Source organism: Xenopus tropicalis, chromosome 6 (assembly GCF_000004195.4).
Source record: "Xenopus tropicalis strain Nigerian chromosome 6, UCB_Xtro_10.0, whole genome shotgun sequence".
Classification (NCBI taxonomy): Eukaryota; Metazoa; Chordata; class Amphibia; order Anura; family Pipidae; genus Xenopus; species Xenopus tropicalis.
In genome coordinates, this window is record NC_030682.2 from 126,360,674 (window position 1) to 126,387,377 (window position 26,704).

Here is a 26,704-nt window from a genome sequence, read left to right on the forward strand (position 1 = left end):
TCTGGAATAATAATCATATTTCCTTGTGATGTTAAGGCTAAGGACCCACGGAGCAAGTTAGTTGCTCGAAATAGATTGCTGCTACCGCAGGTTACTAACTGCTTCTAAATGCCTTTCCACCACCAACATTAGGAGTTGCCGGTGAAAAGGCCAACTCATCACTTTGGCTTTCAGAAGTCACACAAACTTTCCTCCTGTAGGCAACTTTGTGTGACTTCAGAAAGCAGAAATGAGGTGCCTTGTCACCGGTGACTCCTATTGTTGTTGGTGGAAAGGGCCAGTTAATCGCCTGTGGTAGCAGCAATTTATCGTGGCGACTAACTCGCTCCGAGGGTTCTTAGCCTTGAGGTGAAATTTACCTTTGAGTTACCTATTCATATAGCACTATGTATCTGTATTAGAGCACCTTCCTGAGGAAAGCCCTGGTGTTATCTGGCTCAAACCCCTTGCTCATACACGGGTAGATCTATCAGCAAAACCCCAATAACATTTAAAGACACCTAGCAGAATTGACATAATCTTTCACAATCTTGCAGCTTTATATTGTAATTACATTTTACAAAAAATACATGTCCATCAAGTTAAACTCTTCCAAGATGTTCTACAAGTTGGACTACGCAAAGGGGCATATTTATTAACATTGGAGACAAACCTCACTGGTGATGTTGCCCATAGCAACCGATCAGCAATTAGATTTGAACAGTCCCTGCAAGTTAGAAAAGAAAATGTTTCACCACTCATCCGAGTGGCTTCTTCAGTTCAAATGACTGGTAGGGAATTCCCCAGTATTTAAACTCTTGAAATACTGGGGAATTCCCTACCAGTCATTTGAACTGAAGAAGCCACTCGGATGAGTGGTGAAACGTTTTCAAGAAAAACTCAGAAAAGTCCAGTTGTTTTAGACTTAATTCTACTAGATACTGTATATCATAACCTGGATGAATGAGAATCTTCATAGACTTAGAAAAGAAAAGCAAAAATCTGATTGATTGCTATGGGCAACATCACAGGTGACAATTGCAGTTCCAGTGAGAAACCCTTCCTATGCCAGAAGAACACACAGACAGACTTTTATGGTTTCCTTTCAATCTGTGGAATCAGGTATGTCTTTAAAAATAAAATACATTTATATTTATTTCTGGAAGTTCAGATAGTGTTTATGCACCTTTGCTTCATAAGCCCAACAGAATAAGCTCATGTGAAAATGGGGGATGTATTTTCCCTTTAATGTGAAATAGGCTTTCCTACAGTGACCAAGGATGTCCTCTTGGCACCTTCTGCTGCCATTACTGGTTCTTTAAGATGAAGTTTTTTTTTTTACCCTGTTTATATTTGTCCTGCTAGGGTGAATCTATGTACTGAACACAGGCCCAGGTTGTATAATGGAGGAGTATCAGCAATTGTGGATATGTGTCAGGCAAGGAATGATACTAAGATTACCAGTGACCAATGCCTGGGAGGACGTGTAGCAGACAAGTAGTCAGTGGATAGGGGGCAAGTCTGAAAGGTAGTGAGAGTAAAAAGTGAGTGCATATTGGTTCTTGGTGTAGGTCTAGTAGTGATAAGTGGCTCATACACCTAAAGGTTTGGAAATAGTTGTGTAACCCCAAAAAACTTAAAGGAAAACTATACCCCCAGAATAAATGCTTAATCAAAAGAAAGTTTATATTATAAAAATGGCCTATTAAAGAATCTTGTCAAAATGGAGTAAATATTGCCCTTTTACATCCTTTCCCTTAAGCCGCCATTTAGTGATGGGCTATGTGCTCCCTCAGAGATCAGCTGACAGGAAATAATGCAGCTCTAACTGTAACAGGAAGTAGTGTGGGAGCAAAAGGCAGAACTCTGTCCATTCATTGGCTGATGGGGCCTAGCATGTATGTGTGCCTTGGCTTGTTTGTGTGCACCATGAATCCTATGATCCCAGGAGGCGGCCCTTAGTACTTAAAATGGCAGTTTTCTATTTAGGATTACCCAATGGCACATACTAGTATAAAAGTGTGTTTTTACGAAACAGGTTTATTTAGATGATACAGGCATTACATATGAGCTGTTTTATACAGTAACTCTATATAGAGACCTACATTGTTCAGGGTTATACTAAAAGTTGTGTGGTGAGGAGAGGTTGGCAGTAAAGCAGCTTTCCTTTTCCTGTCAGGACACCCAGTTCCATCCGGTGCTTTCTTGGCTCTGTGGGGATTGTGCAGCCCCTAAATGAGTCTTTTCTTTAGAGCATGTTAAACCATACTGTTACATGACTATATCCCTACCTACATCTCCCAATTGTTCTACTACTGAAACTTCTGCCAAATGAAACAGCCACCAGAAAGGTTTTATGCATTGCATTTAATTGCAGAATACAGAGAACATGGTGTAAAAACATCAGTTGGATAGAATGCTCATCACAGATCTCAATCGAGTGCAAATCATTGGGGGGGGGGAGGGTTGTTTTGCACAGAATTTGCACGAGACGTGCGAGCGTACAGGATGGGAGAGCCGCCACCTGGCCTTCAGTTGGCACATATATATCTATGGGGTTGTCATATTACTGATCTCAAAGAATTGTATCTGCTGCTTATAATGTGTGCAAACTGGTTTCTTTTAGGCATGCCCAACTAATGGATCGCCAGCTCTTGCTCAACGGCCGCTCCCAGCATGCCTTGAAAAACATAAGGCTCTGAGAGAGTGTGAGAAGCTGAACATGCAGACTGGCACATTCCACTGCTCCAAAAAAAAGGTAAATACAAAGCACTGTAGGTACATCCCAAAATAGAGTCTCTGGCAATATTCTAAAATAACCCTGTTGGTTTGTATTGCTATTGGTAGGACTATACATATCTATATATCACGTATTTAGAATTAAGAATATATTATAATCTCGTGCATTTTAGAATGTAAAAACCTGCTGATTTCCGATGTTCAATATATATATATATATATATATATATATAACGTATTCAGCACTGCCGTGCAATCCTGCTTTATTTTCTCTATATTCAATAACAGAAGTGATCAGAAGAGTGGCAAAGCGAGGGTTAATCATTTCCCATTATTTTAGCTGTGAAATTTTCAAGACCGCAAAAAAAAAAACGAAAACATTTTTTACATTATTTTTTTTTTCAAATATACATTCTGGCTCTAAACAAAGTCCCTCTTTTTTTGTTCTTGAGCATAGTTACAAAAAACTGTACATTACAAACAGTATAGAAACAAACCAGAATAAAATGAGGAGTTGTCGCACACCCTGGCTAATTCTCTATATAAAGCAAAACTAAGTGAGCGCTCTCCATCTGCTGCTGAACTGTGAGTGGGTACTATCATCCCTAAATTTTCTTGTTTTTAAGCACTTCTAGAATTGCCCCCCTTAACTGCTAATGGGAAAATAACAGCATGGAATTCATACAGGGAGCAAAGGGTGACATTTCAATGCTGTTAGGGATCATTTATAAACACTGAGCAATTTTGCGCCTGAGCAGTAACCCACAGCAACCAATCAATGATTAGCATTTTCAGTCACCTGCAGGTAGAACAATAAAAACAAGCATCTGATTGGCTGCCATGGTGCAACTTTGGCCAGTGTCATAAAAAGGGGTTTCAGATAGGGCTGCCACCTCAACTCTTTAATATCAGCCGCACGTTGAATCCATATCCTGCATGGCTAATTAGCAATTAAGTTAGATGCATGCTGCATGGCGTAACATAAATCAGTCCAGTCTGCAGAATGCATCTAAGGCTAATGTCAGACCAGGTGTATGCAAAGTCTTGCGTTTTTGTGCGTATTCGGGCTACATGTGCCTGCACCCGAGCGTTTTCTATTCATTCGGGTGCAGGCACGGGTAGGAGGCGTATGGCAGTATTTTCAGCAAGCGTTTTTCAGCTTGCCGAAAATATACGCCATATGCCTGGTCTGACATTAGCCTAAAGTTCTAATTAGCCCTTCAGGGTGTGGATTCAATATGCGGCTGGTATTAAAGGGGTGAGGCGGCAACCCAAGTTTCAGACAGGGGGCCTTATATACAAAGCAAGTGCAAACTGAAATATGTCATTTTTGAACACAAATCACCCCTTTCTCCTTAAAACACCAGCATTATTGCAGGTCCCTGCTAGGTCCTGGGCACTGGAACACATAAGTAACTAGAATCTGAGCCACAAAGTGTGACAGAGCTGTAACAGCAGGGGGGATATGCTTTGGTGACACAAATGTATTTTACTAACATTACACATTTTATCCAGGCACAAATGCAAACTTTATTTTTGATGATAGTGTCCCTTTAATTCCCAGTACCCTGGTGCTGCGAATAAAGATTTCTGGGAGTTATAGTTCAGTAGCAGGAGAGTAGCTGATTGAGAATCATTGCTCTATATGCAGTTAAAAAAGAACTAGGTTAGAGCCTATTATGTTCATAGTGCACAGTAGATCAGTTTGTTGGAGAGCCAGGCTGTTAGTTTTCATCCGCACAAAGTACCAGTGCCAGTTCCGTCCGGTAAAGCTTTCCTCCGTCTGACAAGGCCATGATACTCTTCTTATATGTTGAGAGATTGTTAATGTCCAGGTCCTATTTAGGGAACAGATAAGACTGTGTAATCCCACTCCTGACACAACTGCACTTCTCCATCACAGAATCTGCCCCACGCAGTGCACTATTATTATACATTATTATACATCTATTCCACAAAGATAAATATATTATACATATGTATATTGTGCCTAACAAATGTGGGGAGGGGGGCTTGCTTGTATTCCGGACAGCAGCTCCAGCAGGCCATGTGGAATACTTAGGGCAGGATTTTCAGTATTACCCAGGCTAAGGTGATTTAATGCCTTTCAGCCACAATGGTGAGCCCTATCCCTTTATCCTTCTTTACAAATTAGGAAGATTTTTTTTTTTTTAAATCTAATTTAAAACCAAATGATCCTTTCCAAAAATAAAGTCGATGATTACCTTTTTATTCTTGTCGCATAGATCTTTCAGCAAGTCGTCCAGTTCATTTTCATCTATATAGCCATTGCCATCCTGTATGATAATGAAAAAGGGAAAACACATCAAAGCCTTTCATTCCTATGTGCTCGCGGGCTCCTTTATATTCCCATGCAGGGGCTGAGCCAGGGTGAAAGCACATTATCTTTATTCACCTAAATTAGCTTTGCTGTAAGCCAGCGGGTCCTATAAATCTATAAAATCTGTCCTCACTATGGATTTTATATAGTGTATATATATATTTATTTAACAAATGAAATACAAATAGAAGGCTGAATACACAAATAGGGGCAATTATACTTATTTACAGGAGTGAGACTTGGGGTAGGCAGCTACCTAGGGCGCAGTGGCATGGGGGGTGCAAATAGGAGGTCAGTACGTTTCTCATCAGTGAAGGGGACAGGGCAGCAGGGAAGTGACAGTGGGGGGGGGGTCTTGCAATCAATTAGTAGTGGTAAGGGCACAAATGGCATGGCAACAAGTCCATATTTTCTATATATCCATCCATGCATCCAATAGTGAGTGCCTAGGGCAGCAGTGGATTCAGGTGCCTGTATAGAAAAACCCTCAACCCACCTCCAGATGCTCACTGCAATGTCCAGCCGTAGGGCTGAGGGGGCGGTAGTCCTCTTTGATAAGTGCATACGCAACAGTCTATGCATACACGCCAATCCAACAGGAGAGAGGGTGGGTGAAGAAAGGAGCACCCAGGGCACCACTGGTTGGGATCTGGTTTTAGCCCAGCAGCCCCGTAGCCCCGTAAAAGGGGAACTACACCCAAACACAACTTAAAGCAATACTGACACCTAAAATTAAACTGTTTTTTAAATATATCTTAACATTGTCTTTGCCAAGCAAGTACATCCCAGATCCCCCATGTCCCTCTATGAGGGGGCTGCCATCTTTGTGCAGCAGTAAATGTAAATTCAAGCAACTTTGCAATATACATCAATTAAAAAAATAACCTTTTGATGATTTTAATGTAATAATATGGTTTGGAACAGTTCCCTAAGCCCCGCCCCCTGTTCTCCTGCTGATCTGGCTGACTACTTTGAGACTCAAATAAAATGTAATAGTAGTCGACTGTCCTCAGCCTGCCTTCAGCCTGCATCCTCCCAATCCCACAATCCCCTGCACATGTGATGTCAGTAAGGAAAGGAACATTGCAGTTCAATGCATTGTGGGTTATGTAGTTCCTGCATGCTGTTTGTAAGCTGTGGAGAAGTTGTTACTAATTGTAACATCAATGTTTTAGTGCCTCCTCCCCTGCCAGGATTTCAAATGATGCAGAAAGAGAGGAACTGTTGTGCAGCTGGATTTCAGCATATAAAAATGGCATTTATTCATACGAGCTTTTGTGCTGTGTGGGGATCTTTACCAAACTTTTAGGAAGCCGGAGTTCCCCTTTAAATTAATTTTATTATTATAATACACAAGTTTCAGCGAGTCATGTAACAGAACTGACATCACAAAGTACCACTTAAAAAGGATGCCATTACCATATGCCATTTATATAGTTAATAATGTACTCCCTATTGGTATGATAAGTCACCAAGAAGTTCCTTGACGAAGGCTGAGTGCTTTAATACATTTCAAGGTGACTTCTAATATCCTCATATTTTACAACAGGGGGTATATTTGTTATTATCATGCACGAGTTTCGGCGAGTCATGTGACAGAAATGACATCACTCACAGCACTGTTTATAAGGATATCATTTAAAAGGTATTCATTGAGTATTATAAGGATACTGTGGTCCCATATTAGTTCTACAACACTATAGATGAGAATAACTGGGCCCCTGCATAGGTTCACTCTGTGGTAGCACTGGGTGCAGCTTGGAGCACCCTGACCTCTCCCAAGGTGGAGGAAGGCTTTGTGCCACTCTTTCCTACCAGTTTAGAAGCCTGTGGCAAGTGCCGGGCAAGGCAAGGAGCAAACACAAACCCTTAGAACTAATCTGAGCAATAAACACATAAACCAGCTGGCTGCACCAGGAATACAATTATAATACTCAGAGAACCTTTTAATGAATTGCGTGTTTGTAATTTAGATCATGTGACACATACCTTATCATATAACTCAAAGACTTTATTGAATTCTTTTCCACACATCTTGACACCCTGAGGGTTAAAACACATTTGGTTAATACCAACACATATAAAATTAACAGAAATTTGTAAGGGTTGAACACTGCTGCTTACCTGGAATTTTAGAAGGAAGTTCTCTTGCACAGGAAGTAACCTGGAGGAAGACAATGTCTCAGTGAGCTTGGGGTTATCTTACATTTTCCCAATGGGGATGGGAAATACAAATGTATACAAGTGATGTTTGTATAAAATACAGTAACCAGCCATTAGCATTCCCCTCACCATGATGCTATACATTAATTGATAAATCCCAGTGCTGCCAAGAGTAATTGGAGCTGGGGGATTCATTTACACACACACTTCTTTTCTGCTTTATTCTGATTGATTTTAGATCAGACAGGGCATTTTCCCTCTCCCCTTCCCCCAGTCATTGTGCTATTACATTAAAATGGTAATTGTGTGAGATTATAGTTCTTGCACCAGTGATTTCTATATCTGCCAAATCACCCCCAGCTCCCCATCATCAACAGCCCAAGACCACTCTTGTTACCAGTGTCCTTAGAACTGTAAACTCTCCAAGGGTAACTTGGATTGCTGCCCTGCTTCAGCTGCCCCTGGTTTGTCAGGGCTGGAGGGTAACAGGTCCAACAATAGCATCAATTTGAGCCCCTCACAAAACTACTGGGCCCTATACACTCCTAGGCCCCCAGGAACACTGTGTCCACTGATATGCAACTGCCTGAGCCTAACTGCACAGCATGTTCTCCCCAAAGGAGAGAAGTTTATGGGGGGACACAACCCATTACCTGGGTGGGGAAAATCAAACTGTCAAGGACAGTGATGAGACCAGGCCTATTCTGGACCTGGCTCCACCTGTGACCTAAATTCCCTCAGAAGGCCATGCATCTGTTATTGGGATCCCAGCATACTGGGAGTTCGATTCCAGCTTGGGCACTATCTGCAAGGAGTATGTTGTATGTCTCCCCATGTCTGTGTGGGTTACCTGCAGGTACTCCAGTTTCCTCCCATACTCCAAAAACATACAGGCTGGTTAATAGACTCTTGATAAATACTGACTAATGCGGAAAAAGTAATGAGTCATTGGCTGCAATGTTGTGATCTGGGGCATTGGGCTACTCTGCTAACTGCATTCATATATCAAACCACACCTCTAATAGGGCTCAATATAAAGCCAGTGCTTGCTCCTGAAATGAGTAAACTGCTGCTATAGACTCACGCTAGGGGACTAGTTGCTTAAAATTAGCTTTACTCTTCACGATGGAGGCTTCTCTTGTGGCTCCAAACACGGCACTTAGCCAATTATCAGCGCCGAGCCGTAGGATGAATGCGACGTTGCATTTTAATTATCTTGACAATAATAGAAAATGTCAAGAAGAACATTTCAGCACAAACAAATGTGTTTCTCTATTTGCTAGATTAATACAAAGCCCCAGAGTTTATTAAACCGCTTCTCTGCCATTTGATTTGATTTATTAGACAGAGAAACGCTCAATCACAACTGCACAATGGCATCATTAGGGATATTTATCTGAAAATAAGGGGAAAAAAAAGATCTTATAAAAGTAAAAAAAAAAAAACCCATCAATTACAAGGGCCTGCTTTTATGAGTGATTAGAAGGTTTTTCATGGATTAAAACCATCACTCTACACAAATTTACTTAAGAGTCAAAAAGTCATCATAAACAAAACAATCCAAAACGAAAAAAGTTTGACTTTCCTTAGTTTAAATAAGAATTTGTGATATAATTCAAGTGAAATGTAAATATCCTGCTTGGAGGGACATAATGTATAACTGCAATCTGCTGGGATCAAAGGATGAAGCTACTTAACTGCTTAATAAACTCACAGATCTGTGCGGGGGGACCTGCTCCAATCTACTTTGTGTCTCACCGCTAATACTGATATGGGGACATGATCTTGTACTGAACTACTGTATATGGCATTGTCATATGTGTACTGAGGGAATGTGTTTCTATCACCCAGTGTGGTAAACTGTGATATATTTGCAGCGATATCAAACTTTTAACCTTGCAAGATTTCCCCCAGTTGCCCCCCAGGTTTGCTGGGGAATGCTGGGAACTGTAGTTAAAGATATGTTTTATCTTCTCTTTGTAGCCTATTAGAACCAGAAGAGATAAAACACACAAATGCAAGAATATTGTGCTGTGATTGGTGAGACTTACATTGACATTTCTGTAAGGCCCAGTTTTCCATCGTTATTGGTGTCAAACATCAGGAGCTGCAAAAAAAAGAGCATTTTCATAATGAATTTCCCGGAAAGCATTTTTTACTGACCGTGTTAATGAGTTCAGGCTAAGGTAACCAGATCACTTGAAAATTCAGGAACACATCTAAAAAATTCAGCTGGCAGGGCTGAACTGATTGCAGTTTGATTTAATGCAATCAGTGCTGCCCTGCAACATGTATTTATTGGACTTGTCTTTGAATTTTCAAGTGATCTTGTCACCCTATTTTAGGCTGCCCTGGAGGATGCACTATTCAGAGACACACTAGGTCATCTGTGGCATTGGCAGCCTGTGGCACTACACACTAAAGCCTCCCCAAATGCCATATAAGACAGGGCATGCTGGGAGTTTTAGCTTAGATAACAATCAATATGCTATTTATACAATGATAGGATATAGATAAAACAGACGGGAAACAGATTCCAGCCCATCAAATACATGTAAACTAAACAGGGCTGCAGTTTTGAGGAATTCTGATATTTTGTTCTGTGATATTGGGGAAATGCAGGGAAGGGGGCATATCTATTATTTGTACCTATTGGGGATACTGAGTACATGGCATCAGTTAAAGTTTGCAAATGCTTTTGTTCATTTCTTGTTTTTAATTTATATGGTCAACAAATAGGTATATATATATATATGATCCACAACCAGTGGCTCAGGAGTAACATGTTGCTCCCCAAACCCTTGGATGTTGCTCCCAGGGGTCTCAAAGTAGGTGCTTATTTTTTAATTTCTGCCTTGGTGGCAAGTTTTGATTGCTTAAAACCCAGTGTAAAGCCAGAGCCTTCAATAGGCTGCCAGTTCACAAAGGGGCTACCAAATAGCCAATTATAGCTCTTATTTGCACCCCCAGGGACTTTTTCCATGCTTGTGTTGCTCCCCAACACTTTTTCCATTTGAATGTGGCTCACGGGGATAAAAGGTTGGGGACCCCAGATATTGCCTGCCTGAAACAAAGGAAATAACTGTAGAAAATCCTGGTTGCCCAGAGTAAAAGACCCCATATGTAACTGTAAGGTTCCAGGAACACAGCTCTTTTATAAAGAGCTGTTATGGATAATGTCTGTATCCTGAATATAGGACAGACTTGAACTTCCCAAAGCACTGAGCCTCATTCTTCATCTCTTTTTTGAGCCCTGTCTTGGGTGTCTACTATTTTTCCATCCTTCATAATTCCTTTACATATCATAATGGCAGGGACTAGTATTTACTGAGCAAGTCTTATCTAGCTTAGATGGCTCACTAGGTCCCACCATGCCATTTGATTTTATAACTTAATTATCAATCCTTATTTCAATGAAATAAATGAATTAGTTAAGCTGTGTGATCTGTACACAATGCTTCATACCAGGTGGAATAGCAAGGCATCAAATAGCCTAGAACTTTCTTATATAAATACATATTCTGTTATATTCACAATGACAAAATGTGCCCAATTGTAAAGCTATACAGGACAATATAACTAAATCTGTCAGATGTATTCTATCATTCTATCTTTTTGCTGAAAATGCTCATTTGGTTTAATATAAAGCAGACCCAACAATTAGCACAAGACTACATCTGCAGCCCCTTTGCGAGCCCTAACTAGGGTTATAAAATGTCTCTGCTCTAATGAAATGAAAACTTTAATTTCACCATATACGCAAGCTTAGGGAGACTGTGACAAACCAGACCCAGTTGGTTTGTTTATTCTAAATCTCGTTACCATCATCATAAACAATAACTAATAATATATGTCAAATGCAAGAGCTGTTAATCCTGTGCGGCAGAAATGCCACCTAGCGCAGAGTCTTCTGGCCTTTCAATAAAACAAAACACCTTCACAGTAAACCTGCTAATGATTTTGTGAACACGCACACTATCAAAATGTAATTAGCCTATAATGAATCCTGACATGAAGTTAATGTTGCACTGTGTGAGAATCCATGGAATAATTATATTTGCTGCCAAAGACTATTAGTTATAATAAATAATAAAGGTGTCATATTTATAATATTTGTATGGAAAAGATCTGTCTCTGAAAAACGGACTTCTTTAAAGGGCAAGTAAAGAACACACTTTACTTAGGGGGCCATTTAAGAACGCTCAGTGTTTATTCTTTCCGATTTGGATAATTAGCACTAAAAGTTGCAACTTTTTTGCAATTCACTAAAACGGTTAAAAATCCATATCAGACAATTCGCTAGCTAAGATTGTGTAGAAGTCAATGGCAGAAGTCCCTTCCCTTTGGTGAAAGATCCTTGTTTTGCTTTGAAGTTTTAGGGGTTTTGGATTTTCGATGCGGTTTTCATGTGACAAGCCGAAAAAATTGGGATCATCTCACGTGGACTTTTTCAGTTCATGGACTTGCGTTTACTCGAATTTTACAATTTTAAAAAAATGAGAAAAGTTAGAGTTTTAGTTAATGTGCCCCTTAGCCTGTTAGTCTTATAGAGTGGCTAGCACACTGTGCATAAGCTAAGTGCCATCATGGAGGAGAATGTTTGGGGAAGGGTGACCAAGAGGGTAAAGCTGGCCATACCAGCAGATTTTTGCACTATTTAGGAACCTTATCCAATTGTTTGGCAATGGACCAAATATCGGATCATAATTGGGGAATGCACCAATGCAGCCCTAACCCAATGGGTGAAGCCGCATATCGGTCAGGCCGGCTGTTGAGCAGGCACCATACACAGGACAGTTGGCTCCCTATTTTGGGAAAAACAGCTTTTTCTATGCCTTTAAAGTTAATGTACCATGAAGCTGGCGATACATGGGTCAATAAAAGCTTCTGACACAGACCCTCCAAACTGAGCTGGAAATTTACCAGCCTGTGTATAGGAAATTCAGAACTGCCTGTCCAACTGATATCTGGCAAATTTGAAAATACCTCTGGGCATGGACAGAATTGCCATGGTTCTTGCCCTTCAGGTCCCCTATTTCTGCAGGATGAACTAATGGCGTGTAAGGGAAATTGAATATACACCATGTTTGCGAACACAGAGTAGCTTCAGTTTCCCCAGTGAGCCCTGTTTTGCACAAGATATAATAATAATAATATTAAAACTCATTGCGCTCATGTTGAACAAGGAGGTATACTGCCCCTTTAAAACAAAGAATTGGGAAGTGATGAGAATCACAAATTCTGTATAGAAGCGTATATGTATTATCCCATTGGTAATAAAGCGTTTCAGTTTTCTTTGAAAAGAATTTTAACGTTGCTTAGGAGTTGGAGGACATGAGAGGAAAACCACTCAGAGAAGAAAATATTGTAAATAAAACATTTGCATCAGTTAGTATTTTAAGGGTCTAGAAATCATATTTTTTTATAAATATATCCTTTTAGTCACCAGAGCATAATCCTTCTTGGTTCTCATTTTCTCATCCACTCACATAATCAGTGTCCCTTTCTTGTCCATCCTTCTCCAAGCCCCACTCTCTTTTGGCCCAACTCAAGGTTTAGTCTTAAGGCCAGCTCCCATTCTTGGGAATTTCCTGACATCACTTGGGTTTCAGTATCACCAATATGATGATTGTGCCCAAATCTCCTCATCCCATCACCCTTATGCACCAGATGCCTCCAAGACAGTTATAAAAACATTTTAATCATGCCAAGTCTCAAAAGCTGAAACCCCCTTTCACCGCGTATATGCATCCCATGTGCTGCTCCTATTTTGCCGCCCAGTCAACCAATCCCTCATCTGGATTCCAAAAATTCCCAGGATCAGAGGCACAATAAAGATAACCTCATCACTACAGGATTGGTCCCTGTCCTGATCATGTCTACATTAAATTAGACATTGCACTCATGATATTCTACATTCTTCCGCCCATAAAAGCTTCTCTCCTGCATGCTTTAGAAAGCAAATTATCCCTGGAACCTTCATTTTAGTATCCATATGTCTGTCCCCTGTATCTTAGGTAACTTAGTGAACAGCAGTGGTGGTAAGCAGACAAGCACGGTGTTTGTACAGGAGTGGGGTAGACATTGCACTATGCACACCCATCTTGTACCATATGTAATAGGCCATATATGTGCCACCCTGGTCTGCAAACAGGGTACCCACTGGGTATATATTTCAACTCCTTTTGTATAATTTACACAAATGTGACCATCTGGTGAGCTTTCACTTTCTACTCCCTATATGAATAAGGCAGTGCCCACCTTGTTAAGTGCAATGATTAGACCTAAAAGCAAAGCAACATTTTGTTCCAAGTGGCGCAGCTCTGTACCCTCCTGTGAGGCTTGATTTTTTTTTATTATTTCAAATTACATGTATTTCTACTCATTAAGAATTAGGGCACTTAATAATAGCTGAGTGCTTTCCAGAACAGGATAACAGCTAATGACTTCTGAGCACACTGAATAAATATAAAAGACATCTCTCGCAGCACCTATTAACTATTCACGCTGCCTAGCATTCTACTTCCACTTCTAGGAATGGGGCCCTATTATTAAAACCAACTGTGCGTGATACATCATTTTCTAGAGGATGAAGTTCACTTAATGAACAGATGAAATGAAGGTGTCAGCTCACATTTGTAATATCTCATCCCAGTACCACAAGGCGTTTAGTTCTCCGCTCTCACTGTTATATGTAAAAAGGAGATGGGCATGGGAAACATTTCACTAATGAGGACATCTATCAGCTTCTGGCAGCGACACTGTGGTATTATGGGGCACAAAGGATTTTAGGTTTTAGAAATGGCGTGTCTTTGCTAAAAAGGAACCTGAATATGTAATCACTTTACTTCTGTAATTAAATCTGTATGGAGCTCACAGAAACCCAGCTCACACCACATTATATCACTTTTTGAATTCACCTTTAGTAACAATGACATTTGTTTGCCCAACCCTTAGAATCTGGTCATATTCAATCTTACTAGGATTACCAACTGATGCTTGGATTTGGACAAATCTGTATTTATATATAGGTGTATCCCCCCCGAAACGTTGATCAAGGTGGTCATAATAAATGGGGTAAGCTCCCCGACTGCATATGTTTGTGTGTGCGGCTCTGTTACAGAAACAGTTTGATTTATATATAGGAGCCTGTAGGGTGGCAGCTTTAGTGGGGGTGGCTATGTATAAAAAATGAAATGCTGGAAGTGGAGCTGGGGGACGGAGGTACCTCTTCCTTTGGGGATGCGCAGTATGCAAGCTGTACTGCTCATGTGGCAATCGCCAAAGGGGGGGTGTGGTCCAATACGTTCCAGTGCTTAAGGCGGCACTGAACAAAGATACTACCCTGGATTTGGAGCATCATTAATTTTTTAGAAGGCAAATGGTTGACAAGTCCTAGTTCTGAAACATTAGTTAATTGCCAATTAAGTCTAAAAGAGTAAGCAAGAGCAATACCAGGTAATTCTGCTTGCCAAAAAGTGTGTCAGGCTAAATAGCCAAAATCTGCCACTGGCCAAAGGTTTGACTGCCACAGTGATCTTAGAAGGAACTGCAGAGCAACCCTTCTTATCTGACAACTAATCACGCATCGCCAAGAGCCACCCAAAAGTCTTTCCATGCTTTGTAGAAATTATGCAGAATTTTTGAGGGTGGGTGAATTAATAAATGAATTAATAATTAATAAGTGAATTATGTCAGCATTTGTACTTCATAATATTTCTGGCACTTTAATTAAATTTAATGTGCATTATTGCCTTAAGGGGCAGTTAAGATAATCTGATCCAATGAAGTCGCAGGAAGGTAACATAAGAAACTTAGCATTAAAGAATAAAGGTGTTAATTAAAGCCAGACTAGGTCATTCCAAGCACCAGGCCTTACGGACCAGATCGCTCATCCAGCTCAAGCATTCCTCCACAGAGAATTCCCAGACTGCACCTCTCAGACACTTACTCAGGTCTGCTTAGAATTAAGTGCCGCCACTGGATCATTATCATCATTTATTTATATAGTGTCAGCAAGTATCGTGCAAACATTATAACAAACGTGGCTTGTGAAATGAATGTGGAGGATTAGAGACCCCTTCTCCCAACAGGTTATTGCCTAAATTATCACACTATATAACTTAGTTTCCCATTAGACCATTAGAACTTCGTGCAGTTTAGGTAGATAATGAACACACATCTATTGAAATGTCTTTAGTGCCTGTGCCACTGTGTCATCAGTAGCGATTCAGGCTGGATCTGCTTAAATGGGGCTCATTTATAAACTCTGGGCAAATATGCACATGGGCAGTAACCCATAGCAACCAATCAGTGATGACATTTTTTCAGGCAGCTGCAGGTATAACAATGAAAGCAGAGGGCTGATTGGTTGCCATGGGTTACTGCTCATGTGCAAATGCACCCATTGTTTACAAATGACCCCCCTCTAGACTAAATATTCAACTGAATCTAAAGAACTAAAATAGGCTTTTATTAAATCTACTATGTGTATACCATGCCCAAACCCTACATTAATGTTCCATAGCATATTTAGGCACCATATTAAAACCCTGATGGCCCTTATCCATGTCTGTTACCAACTGGTATGTCCAACCCCTAAAAACAATATTCATAGACCATGCCCCTAATACATGTCTGTTACCATTTGGTATGATCAGCCTCTAAAACCAATATTCAAACCCTTATGGCCCTTATTCATGTCTGTTACTACTGGGTATAACCAACCTATATATTCAAACCCCCATAGCCCTTATCCAAGTCTGTTACCACTGGGTATGACTAACCTCTAAAACCAATATTCAAAACCCCATGGCCCTTATGAATGTATATTACTGCTGGGTATGACCAATTCCTAAACCAAAGAGTGACCCTGATAGAATCAAACACGGTGCACATATCTGGAATTCTCTCTCTGACTGCTTGATTTTCCACCAATTTGTTCAAAATGGTTCTCTCGGCTCCCTAAGTGGCAGCCCCAAGAGTCGGAACTGACTATAAAGAGACTTGGGGTACAAGAAGTGTCAAGAGTAACCCAAGGCAAATGTAATACTAGAAGCCTCCAAGATTAACCAAAATACCTGCCCAGTTCTACACAATACAGTATAAATTGCTGTAGAAATGATTACCAAGTAAGTGACAGCCAATACAGAAGCTAAGGATCTGTGAAAGCCAAGCATTTATGGCTCACTCTTCCACTGACCTTAAACCTATATCGCTCTACAACTATGTACAAACACAATACTGTGCACTATAACAACATTCACAGCTAAAAGATACAAAACCTTAATGTCAACACAGTAATGTGTTATATTTAACGGCACAACAAAGTGAATTCTTACCATGGTATGTGTGTATTCTTCTAATTTTGTCTCTTCACATGGTTTGTTTGCCTTCTTTAGCAAGTCTTTAAGGAAGCTCTGTAGAGACATTATTATTATGATTATTAACCTGTATTTATAAAGCACCAACATATTTCGCAGCACTGTACAATAAATGGGTGTATACACTGAACATACAGATTTACATACAAAGACAACCAATAACCGATACAAGAGGAAAGATGGCCCATAGAGTAAAAGCAGTGAAGCAATTGAGAAAGCCTGTGATTAATGCATATATATTTTTATCAGTGAATCCTTTTAATTTGGATTTGACTTGGAGATGAAGCATTGGCTGAGATACTGAAGGCCTAACCAATCTTATCTGCTTTTGGCATCTCTATTTCTGCGTGCTCTTCCAATAAGTCCTAAATGAAGCTTCATGAACAGGAAGGTTAACTTAAAGTTTCCTTTTAGTTTCGGGACAAACTGCCATTCCAGAGCCAAGACCTTACTAGTGGTCTAACTAATGACATATTACATGGGACTAACTTGCTGCTTTGCTCAACCAGCTTCCTTGCAATCACCCAACCTACCAGGCTTACTCCTAGTCCCAGCCCATTTGGGCATCTGTGTTAGGGAAATTCTAATTAAAAACATAAAAATAATCTTTTTCTTACTATTCATCAGGATATTCTGGAGTACAAAGTATGCATACAATTTAGGTATTGCTAAGTTTAGTAAGCAGTGCTATTACTGTACTTTACCAGGAACCCAAGGAAAGAGACTAACACAAGAATACCATAGCAGTACAATGTATTCCAGAGTAATGTTTCTTGATTTGCAATCATTCTACCTCTACTATTTGCTTGATAAATGACTGATTCTAAATAAATGCCTGACTGTCCAGGTATGAATGTAATACACTGTCCGGGAAAACCAATTCCCACTCCAGATATGACTATCCCCTGCAAATGTCAAGCCAACAAAGTGCTGCAGGCACAGCTATTACAGTACAGACCTTTCTTTGAATTCTATATATTGCAGCGCAATAGAATAAAGCTGCCTTTTAATGCCAAATACCAATTTCTCTCTCTGTGCGGCAGTCATTATTTTCAGTGCCACATGCCAATCAGTCTCTGCCCTTTTCAGCTTTTTTTCAGTTAAAAGTATATGAAAAAAAAATCTGTACCAAAGACATAATTATCAGTGCCACATTTCAAGGAACTGGCATCACCACTTAGATGTGCCATGAAGTCTCTGCCAGTTGGCAGTATCAATATTATACCCTGAGCATACAATTAGCCTGACAATAACTGTAGGTTTATATTTATCAACCATATTATTAATTTATTAATTATCTGACAAATTAGGCATGCACCATGCAATGTCTGTACATCTAGATTTATTCATATTATTAATCATGCCAGCTATATTCAACCATCATCAGCAATGGTATGTGCCATGCAATGCAGGCTGGCATAATGAACTACAGTACCTATGTCATGCAGTCTCTGTACAGCTAGCATCACTAATAGCACAGGCCAAGATAAGCTGGTGTTATCAACAGCACAGGCCAAGGAAGCTGGTGTTATCAATAGCACAGGCCAAGGAAGCTGGTGTTATCAATAGCACAGGCCAAGGAAGCTGGTGTTATCAATAGCACAGGCCAAGGAAAGCTGGCGTTATCAATAGCACAGGCCAAGGAAAGCTGACGCTATCAATAGCACAGGCCAAGGAAAGCTGGTGTTATCAATAGCACTGGCCAAGGAAAGCTGGCGTTATCAATAGCACAGGCCAAGGAAAGCTGACGCTATCAATAGCACAGGCCAAGAAAAGCTGGTGTTATCAATAGCACAGGCCAAGGAAAGCTGGTGTTATCAATAGCACAGGCCAAGGAAAGCTGACGCTATCAATAGCACAGGCCAAGGAAGCTGGCGTTATCAATAGCACAGGCCAAGGAAAGCTGACGCTATCAATAGCACAGGCCAAGGAAAGCTGGCGCTATCAATAGCACAGGCCAAGGAAAGCTGGCGTTATCAATAGCACAGGCCAAGGAAAGCTGGTGCTATCAACAGCACAGGCCAAGGAAAGCTGGCGTTATCAATAGCACAGGCCAAGGAAAGCTGGTGTTATCAATAGCACAGGCCAAGGAAAGCTGACGCTATCAATAGCACAGGCCAAGGAAAGCTGGCGCTATCAATAGTATGAAGCAAATGTGCACTCTCCACAGGCCTTTTAGGCAGCAGGCCACGTCCATGCCAAGGGGTCCAATGTGATCAGGAGCCCATCTAGCTTTTATTTTTACTCATGTCAGTGGTTGGGTGCGTCCAGATGCATACATAAGATCCAGGCACACATGCACCCAAGCTCTCTACATTGGGGTGGGCTTGGTGACACCACTGGCACGTGCCCCGGGCACACAAGTGCACCTTACCTGTCTGCCTTTTCCCAGGTGCAGGGTGCACCCAAACAGTGCCACCCAGTGCAAGTAAAAATAAACAGAAATACAAATTTTAATAAAAGCTAGATGGGCCACTGATCACACCTGTGCTATAGCCTAGGTTAGCCTGTGCATTAGTCCGCCCCTGGCTCTGCTAGTATTATCACTTGACACAATGTCATGCTCAGCACATCTCCAAGTATGCAAAGCCTGCTCATTGGGCATGATTATCAATGGAAATGAACTCACTGAGAACTCACTCTATAAATCATACTTGAGACCATGGTATATTTTGCACACAGTTTCTTACCTTAAGTTCATCTGTTTCTATAAAGCCACTGTGGTCAGTATCGTATCTTCTCCACGACTATAAACAGTAAGTAGAAAAGATTATAAAATGTTAAAATGAATTGTTATTGTATCAAAAAGGGAGCATTTCTTTACTGGGGTTGGATTCCACCAGCTATGTAGTTGGGTTGCAGCGGGAAGTGTGCAATGAAGATATGTTCTTGCTTTCTTATTAACATGACTCTAGGTGGCTCAAATTGGCCAGGCAGCCTGAGCACATTCAGCCATACAATCCTTTGCTTACTAGTCTGTACAACCAAAAACATTATTCGCTGATGTCCATTATAAGTGCACGGGTGGGGCATTAGCCAATCCTCTACTGTTGGGCCACTGGTTTAAGTTAACAAAGCCCTGCTATTTTGCCTGATTTAATTTCTAGACTGCAAAATATCCAACAATTTGGGGATCGATAACTGATTAGTCGTTTGTATATGGGTACAAGTAATCATGAAGTATGAAAGGTGCTGGCTTTCAAAGTAAGGATGTTGTAAGTAAGTGTCACATGACTATTAGGAATTACCCAGCCCTTTCAGGCAAAATCCTAAATACTGAGAAAATCTTCCTAAAGGGGTTGTTCACCTTTGAGTTAGTCTTTTGTAATTGGTTTTCATTTTTTATTGTTTGTGTTTTTCATTTTTCTTTAATTATTTCATTGTTTGTTCAGCAGCGATCCAGTTTAGAATTTCAGCAGCTATTTGGTTGCTAGGATCCAAATTACATTAGCAACTGAATTTTTTATTGAGGTACAGGTATGGGATCCGTTATCTGGAAACCTGATATCCAGAAAGCTGCAAACTACGGAAAGTCTCCCATAGACTCCATTTTAATCAAATAATTCAGATTTTTAAAATTGATTTCCTTTTTCTCTGTAAAATTAAAACAGTACCTTGTACTTGATCCCAACTTAGATATAATTAATCCTTATTGGGGGCAGAACAGCCCTATTGGGTTTATTTAATGGTTAAATGATTCCCTTTTCTCTGTAATAATAAAACAGTACCTGTACTTGATCCCAACTTAGATATAATTACCCCTTATTGGGGGCAGAACAGCCCTATTGGGTTTATTTAATGGTTAAATGATTCCCTTTTCTCTGTAATAATAAAACAGAACCTTGTACTTGATCCCAACTAAGATATAATTAATCCTTATTGGATGTAAAATAATGTTGGGTTTAATTAATGTTTTATTGATTTCTTAGTAGACTTAAGGTATGAAGATCCAAATTACGGAAAGACCCCTTATCCGTAATACCCTTGGTCCCAAGCTTTCTGGATAATGGGTCCTATACCTGTAATATAAAGTAACAATAACTATAAATATAGTTATATATAAATTCATATAATAATTTGTAGCCTCACAGAGCAATAATTTTTTGGCTGCTGGGCTCAGTGACCCCCATTTGAGAGCTGGAAAGAGCTAGAAGAAGAACGCAGATAATTAACAAAGTATAAAAATGAGGTTGCTTAGAATCGGCTATTCCATAACGTACTAAAAGGTAACTTAAAGGTGAACAACACCATGGAAAGAATGCCACAGCCAGGAACAGACCATATGCCAGGATTATATCAGAATGACTGAGGTGATAAAGAGCTTTGGAATCATAAAGATTTACTTTCACTTTCAAATGCACATGAACGGCACAATTTTATACAGTAGACTTTAAATAACCCATATGGAGCATTTCTACAGGTCTATACAACTAACTGCATACATGGCTCATACATATCCTTATGCATTGTGCTTGGCTACTTGTGCATTGTGCTTGGCTACTTGTGCATTGTGCTTGGCTACTTGTGCATTGTGCTTGGCTACTTGTGCATTGTGCTTGGCTACTTGTGCATTGTGCTTGGCTACTTGCGCATTGTGCTTGGCTACTTGTGCATTGTGCTTGGCTACTTGTGCATTGTGCTTGGCTACTTGTGCATTGTGCTTGGCTACTTGTGAATAAGTCACAGACAACTGATGTTTTGTGCAACTGGCCAGGGGCCCCCCACCCCTAAGGGTAAGGCAGAAACAGTTTGTTGGATTAAAAAAACAATATATATCATTATGAAGAGAAAAAAGGGAATTAGTATTCTAATCACTCCATTACAGTCTCTCTTTCTAGCAAGATCCTTGTGATAGATAATACTTTAAGCTTTCCTAGAGGATTATGCGATGTAGAAATGTGCTGGACTGGGTTCTTGAGGGTATATATATAGAGCCTAACTGTACTGGGCAGTTACCATTATGCAAGAAGTGGAAGTGTTTCAATAGCTCTGATGGCAAAGTAAGACCTTTACAGCCCTACGATAAAAGTCTCCCTGACAAAATGGCTGCCTATAGGGGGCCAGTGGGACCCTCAATAAAATGATACATCCTTGCAATTAATTCTTTGTTCTGTTGAAAATGTTATGGCATTAAATGCACTATACTTCATTTATATTCTGTTCCATGAACAACACATGAACTATCTCTGGCCTAGATGCTAACCCTACATCCTTCACTTTGCGCAGTCCTGAACCTCCATATGAATTATTGCTTTGATCCAGACAAAAGAGCAAATCCTGTGTGGCTGATCCTTCAGTTAAAAGGTAACAACAGCAATTTCAAAGAGACTGAATTGGTAAAATACCTGCATGAACTCCTCACTTGACTTCAGCTGCTGCCTGAAGAACAACAAGAAGTTCTCTTCGGTGGGTAAGATCTGAGCCAGCTGAAAAACAGTACAAATAATCAGAATGAAATTCAAGCAGAAGCAGAGATCCGTGCTCGTCAGTCACACACGCGGAACATTCTCTGCCAGACAAAGAACTCTCTCCAAAAGCGCAGGTCCCATTGAGCCCTGTATGTGGGTCAGATATTCCCCCACTTGTTCCTTTAACAAGAGAAAAATAAAACCTTCAAGTTCTGTGTAATAAATCTGATTAAGGAATAAACCTCTGCTTTCTGTTTAATATATTTGTAACCAATCCTCATATAAATACATACAGAAGGGAGAGAGAGAGAATGTTGCCTTTGCTTCTCTTGAGAAATATAATAATACAAGTAGGGACCTGTTATCCAGAATGTTTGGGACCTCAGGTTTTCTGGTTAACAAGTCTTTCCATAATTTGGATCTCCATACCTTAAAGGAGAAGGAAAGGTAAAAACTATGTAAGTTTTATCAGAAAGGTCTATGTAAATACAGCCATAAGCACTCACAGAAACACTGCACTGACTCTGTCTGCTTTTGACTCTGTCAAAAGAAACAGGATTTGTTGTCTCTTTGTTTCCCTGTGCCAGAGACATGCGGCTCTCTCCTCTCTCCTGCTCCCCCCTCCCTCAAGAATGCTAAGAACTCCCTCCCCCCCTTAGTAATGTGGATCTGAGCCAATCAGCAGGAAGCTTCCTCATAATCTTACAAACTGAGCATGTTCACCGGTCTTGGTCTTGGTGCAGGAGTGAGGCATTATGGGAACTTTCTTTACAGAGCTCAGCGGTTTTTTTTTACTATGAGGCTTCTGATCATCTGAACGGGAGAAATATGGGGAGACTTAAGGTGGTGGTTTTTGAATTAGAATGTTTTTTGTTTAGCAGCTTTCCAGTTTGGAATTTCAGCAGCTATCTGGTTGCTAGGGTTCAAATTACCCCAGCAACCAGGCAGGAATCCTTACTGGAGGCAAAACAATCCTATTGGGTTTATTTAATAGACTTAAGGTATAGAGATCCGAATGATAAAAGATCCCTTATATGGAAAACCCCAGGTCCAATTCATTGTGGATAACAGGTCCCATACTTGCAATAGAAAACCCTTGCATTAGGGTGTCCTACCTCACCCTTTTAAAACTGGACCTATAGACTCCCTACGCTGCATGGCTAATATGAGTTCATTTAGAGTACGTGATGCACGGCGGTACAGAAACCGATGCACTTCCAACAAGCACCCAATTAACTGCACCTTAGGCATTAATCTCAGGGAATTGATTTGTGTCTCGCCTTAATGGGGTTGGTGGAAACATTAATAACAGGACAAGTCATTCTATATTTGGTTCTGCTTTACTGAAGTATATGGAAAATGTCTCATCTAAGACAGGGAATAATCTCACTTGCACACAAATGCTTAAACTCAGTGTATACAATGTAAATTAATAAAGATAAGCAGTAATTATAAATACTGTAAGCCTATTTACCCTTTAAAATACCCTTATTCGTTTAACATGAAATCACTGGTCAGTTATATAAGCCTGCTCCTCTATATCTCTTTTATCATTCTTTGGCTGCTTGGCGGCTTGAGGAATGGTGTTAATGTAACCACAGCAAACAACCCAGACCCGGTTAGTTTATCTTTATAGTGACACAATAAAACTGAAGGTCAGTGGATCGACATGGAAAAGGGGATTAAAAGCCACAACTACCAGCACTAACATGTCCTTAATGTTGTTGTTTTTCCATTACACAAGCTACATGATTAGACAATAAGCATAAAAGGGTATGCAGAATACCATAATAAACAGGATTGATTATCTCTTCCAGTGCATTAACCTGATATTGGCTGCACAAGATAAAAAGCCTGCAAGTCTTGTATTGCATCAAAATGTTCTATATCAACTACTAAGAACAATACACTGTACAACAGAGCCCTGTGTGTCTAGTTGGGCATACCTGAGCCAAGACTCACTGACCCACACCCAAGGCAGAGCTGCTGGCCAGCATTTTTACAGAAGAAGAGTTACCCAACCCATAAATGTTTTCTCCCACTGAAGAAGTGACATTAATCTGGGAAATGGGCCAAGTTACAAGAGAAAATTCTGTATCTAATTCTGTACCCAACCCCCCATGCAAAGCTTCAGGTGACCTTCTGATTGAGGAGTCAGCATTTTATCCCTTGAACCCCAATTGCACTGTAAGTATCCCATGTGGGTACCTACTAGAGATGCACCGGATACAGTTCTGAATTTAACAGAATCACTGTACTTTTTGCAGGATGCAGATTCAGCAGAATCTTTAGATATCGGTCACATGACTATGAAACAAAATGCTGAATGTGACATTTTTGTTGCAGATTATGCAATTTTTAGATTTTGCAAAATAGAGCTTGAATTAATTTCAGTATTTGGGCAAATCTTTGGTGGAGGGCCTTGGTTATACCATTCAGCAGACTGGTTTTTGGATACAGAAACTCTACACTTGCCCCTTAAACTTTGGCTGAGAGATGGAGGGCCTTATGCTCTTGAGCAGTGTAAATACTCATCACCTACCAGAACAGCGTGGCCATTACCAGCATCATTGTACACAGCAATGGGGCATTAACTATTAATGAGCAAGTATCAGCACCAATGCACAGCAGTAATGTGAAACTATCCACTTGTTTGGTGACCTCCCCAGACCAAAGGATTAGACCACCTTTACTCAAATCATTCAGTCCATTAGATTGATGCCCAGAGAGGCAATACCATGGCAGAGGCACAACACCATGTCAGAGAGCAAGGGGTATACACCAAAGTACCCAACACATACAGTGTTTTCTTTAAAAAAAAAATCATCAAAGAACATGTGCATGTACCTAACACAGGAGGAAACAAGTATTTAGGATAATGGAATCCAAAGACAAACATCACATACACCATGCCTGTGCATGTACATGTACTCCATCTTGAGAAGAGTGTGAAAGGCCTACACAAATAAACAACTAATGGGGCACCCAGATGCTCAGAAGGCAACATATATATGCCTAATGCAAAGTGAAAGCCACACTAAATAAATATAATATTGCAACTGATGGTGCCTTTTTCCAAGCCCAATATGGCAGCCAACACAGAGCACAATGGAATGAGCAGAGAAAATGGAAAATATACGATACATGTTCCCAATTTCTTTGGATACTTTTACATTATATAAAGACAAGACAATCCAATGGCTGTTGCCGCTGTCCCATTTCCACGCTACATTCCCATCTTCCCATCCAACTAAATGGAAATGGACTGATTCCAAAGCACACGGGTTTCACAGCTGCCACACTTTCCAGAAGAATAAATCAGTTCATATCTCATAAATGCCAGCTGTGATTTATCAGTGCAGTTTGCAGTTTGCTAGCTTGTCACCTGAACTGATGATTCTATATTTAATTGTAGTACTAAAATTTTTTATCTGGCACATTAATTGTCTGCTGCATTCTTCTGTGCACAGCAGCTTTATGGAGCTTATTTCCTTTACAGCCCTCAGTGGCCCACAGTTACCGGCCAGTTTGTGCTGCTTTATAGCCTGCTGAAAGTTCCAGGAAGTCAAAATTATGATGCCCTGGAGTCTCAAAGGGAATTGCCTAAGGCTTTTCTGTAGATTCTCGCAGGTAAAACTGCCTAAAGTTTAGACTGTTTTGTCTTTAAATTCTGTGAGCTATATAAACTAGCGGCTACTGTATAAACTAGCGGCTACTGAAATGGTGTTATCCTAAGTATCAGTATTATTTCAGCCTTTTATAAATAGAACCCTAAATGATAAATAAGGAACATTGATAATTAAAATAACATTCATTATAAGCATTTTGGGTCTTTCTGGCTTTTTAAAGTATTTCCCCTGGCATTTAAAAAAAAAAAAAAAAAAAAAAATGATTATGTTTTTGTTTTACTCCAGAGTCAAGAAACTCTTATTTATTTCCTACTGATTTAGGACACACAACCAAAAACTTTTTGGGGAGGGTATGGATAATGAGGAAAGAACTTGGCTATGTAATCAACATGGCATAAAGTAAGAGATATACAATATTACACTGTTCTGGAGTGTGAGGGTGTGGATATTGTGATTGCACGCCTCAAATAGATTGGCAAGCTGACTTTTGACGTATTTGCACTCACTTAACAACTATGGGGTAACTTAAAAAGTGCAAAATACTGGCTCAAAGTGTCCTGTTTGGTTTTTGCACTCTCCATACATTGTGCATATGGCAGTGCTGTATCCAGAGTTGGCATTAGTAGAGAGACCCCTATGGCAGGGGTTAAGTACACCGCTCACTTGCACCAGGCAGCACTACACTCTACACCTTGATTGGCTGGATTGTTAATTATGAAAAACATAAGGTGCAGAGGGAACCTGCACAGATCATTGTCCCAGGCACAAAAGACATGTACATGGGTCCTAAGAGAGCAATTTTGTACTCCATAGTTCTTTAGCACTTGCACCCCGTGCAATAGTAGATGAACCCCTTGTATTTTGTGCAGCTAGTCACAATGGGATAGTCAGGGATTAAACAGATCCTTGCTGTTTGATTCCCACCACCCTTTGGAACATAAACTGGGTGTAATTAGGACTCTACATCATCGGGCTGAAACTGTGGCATCCAGTACAGAGGCTAAGGAGAAAGAATATAAACATCTAAAAGGAGCTCTGAAAACTTGTGGGTACCCAGACTGG

The 26,704-nt window shown here is 40.2% G+C and overlaps 1 protein-coding gene across 2 annotated transcripts in view; it reads right to left on the reverse strand.

Moving 5' to 3' along the window:
• Nucleotides 1-2,327: 2,327 nt before the first annotated feature.
• The window catches only part of calb1 (calbindin 1), a 33,929-nt gene continuing 9,552 nt past the window's right edge, over nt 2,328-26,704 (reverse strand). Inside the window, 9 exon segments of one of the 2 annotated variants that reach the window (NM_001079343.1) lie at nt 3,111-3,620; nt 4,072-4,556; nt 4,944-5,015; nt 7,049-7,102; nt 7,184-7,223; nt 9,274-9,329; nt 16,564-16,641; nt 19,296-19,352; nt 21,951-22,031. In NM_001079343.1, the coding sequence (NP_001072811.1) occupies nt 4,443-4,556; nt 4,944-5,015; nt 7,049-7,102; nt 7,184-7,223; nt 9,274-9,329; nt 16,564-16,641; nt 19,296-19,352; nt 21,951-22,031 (552 nt within the window). In that variant the 3' untranslated portion in view covers nt 3,111-3,620; nt 4,072-4,442. 2 annotated transcript variants of the gene reach the window in all.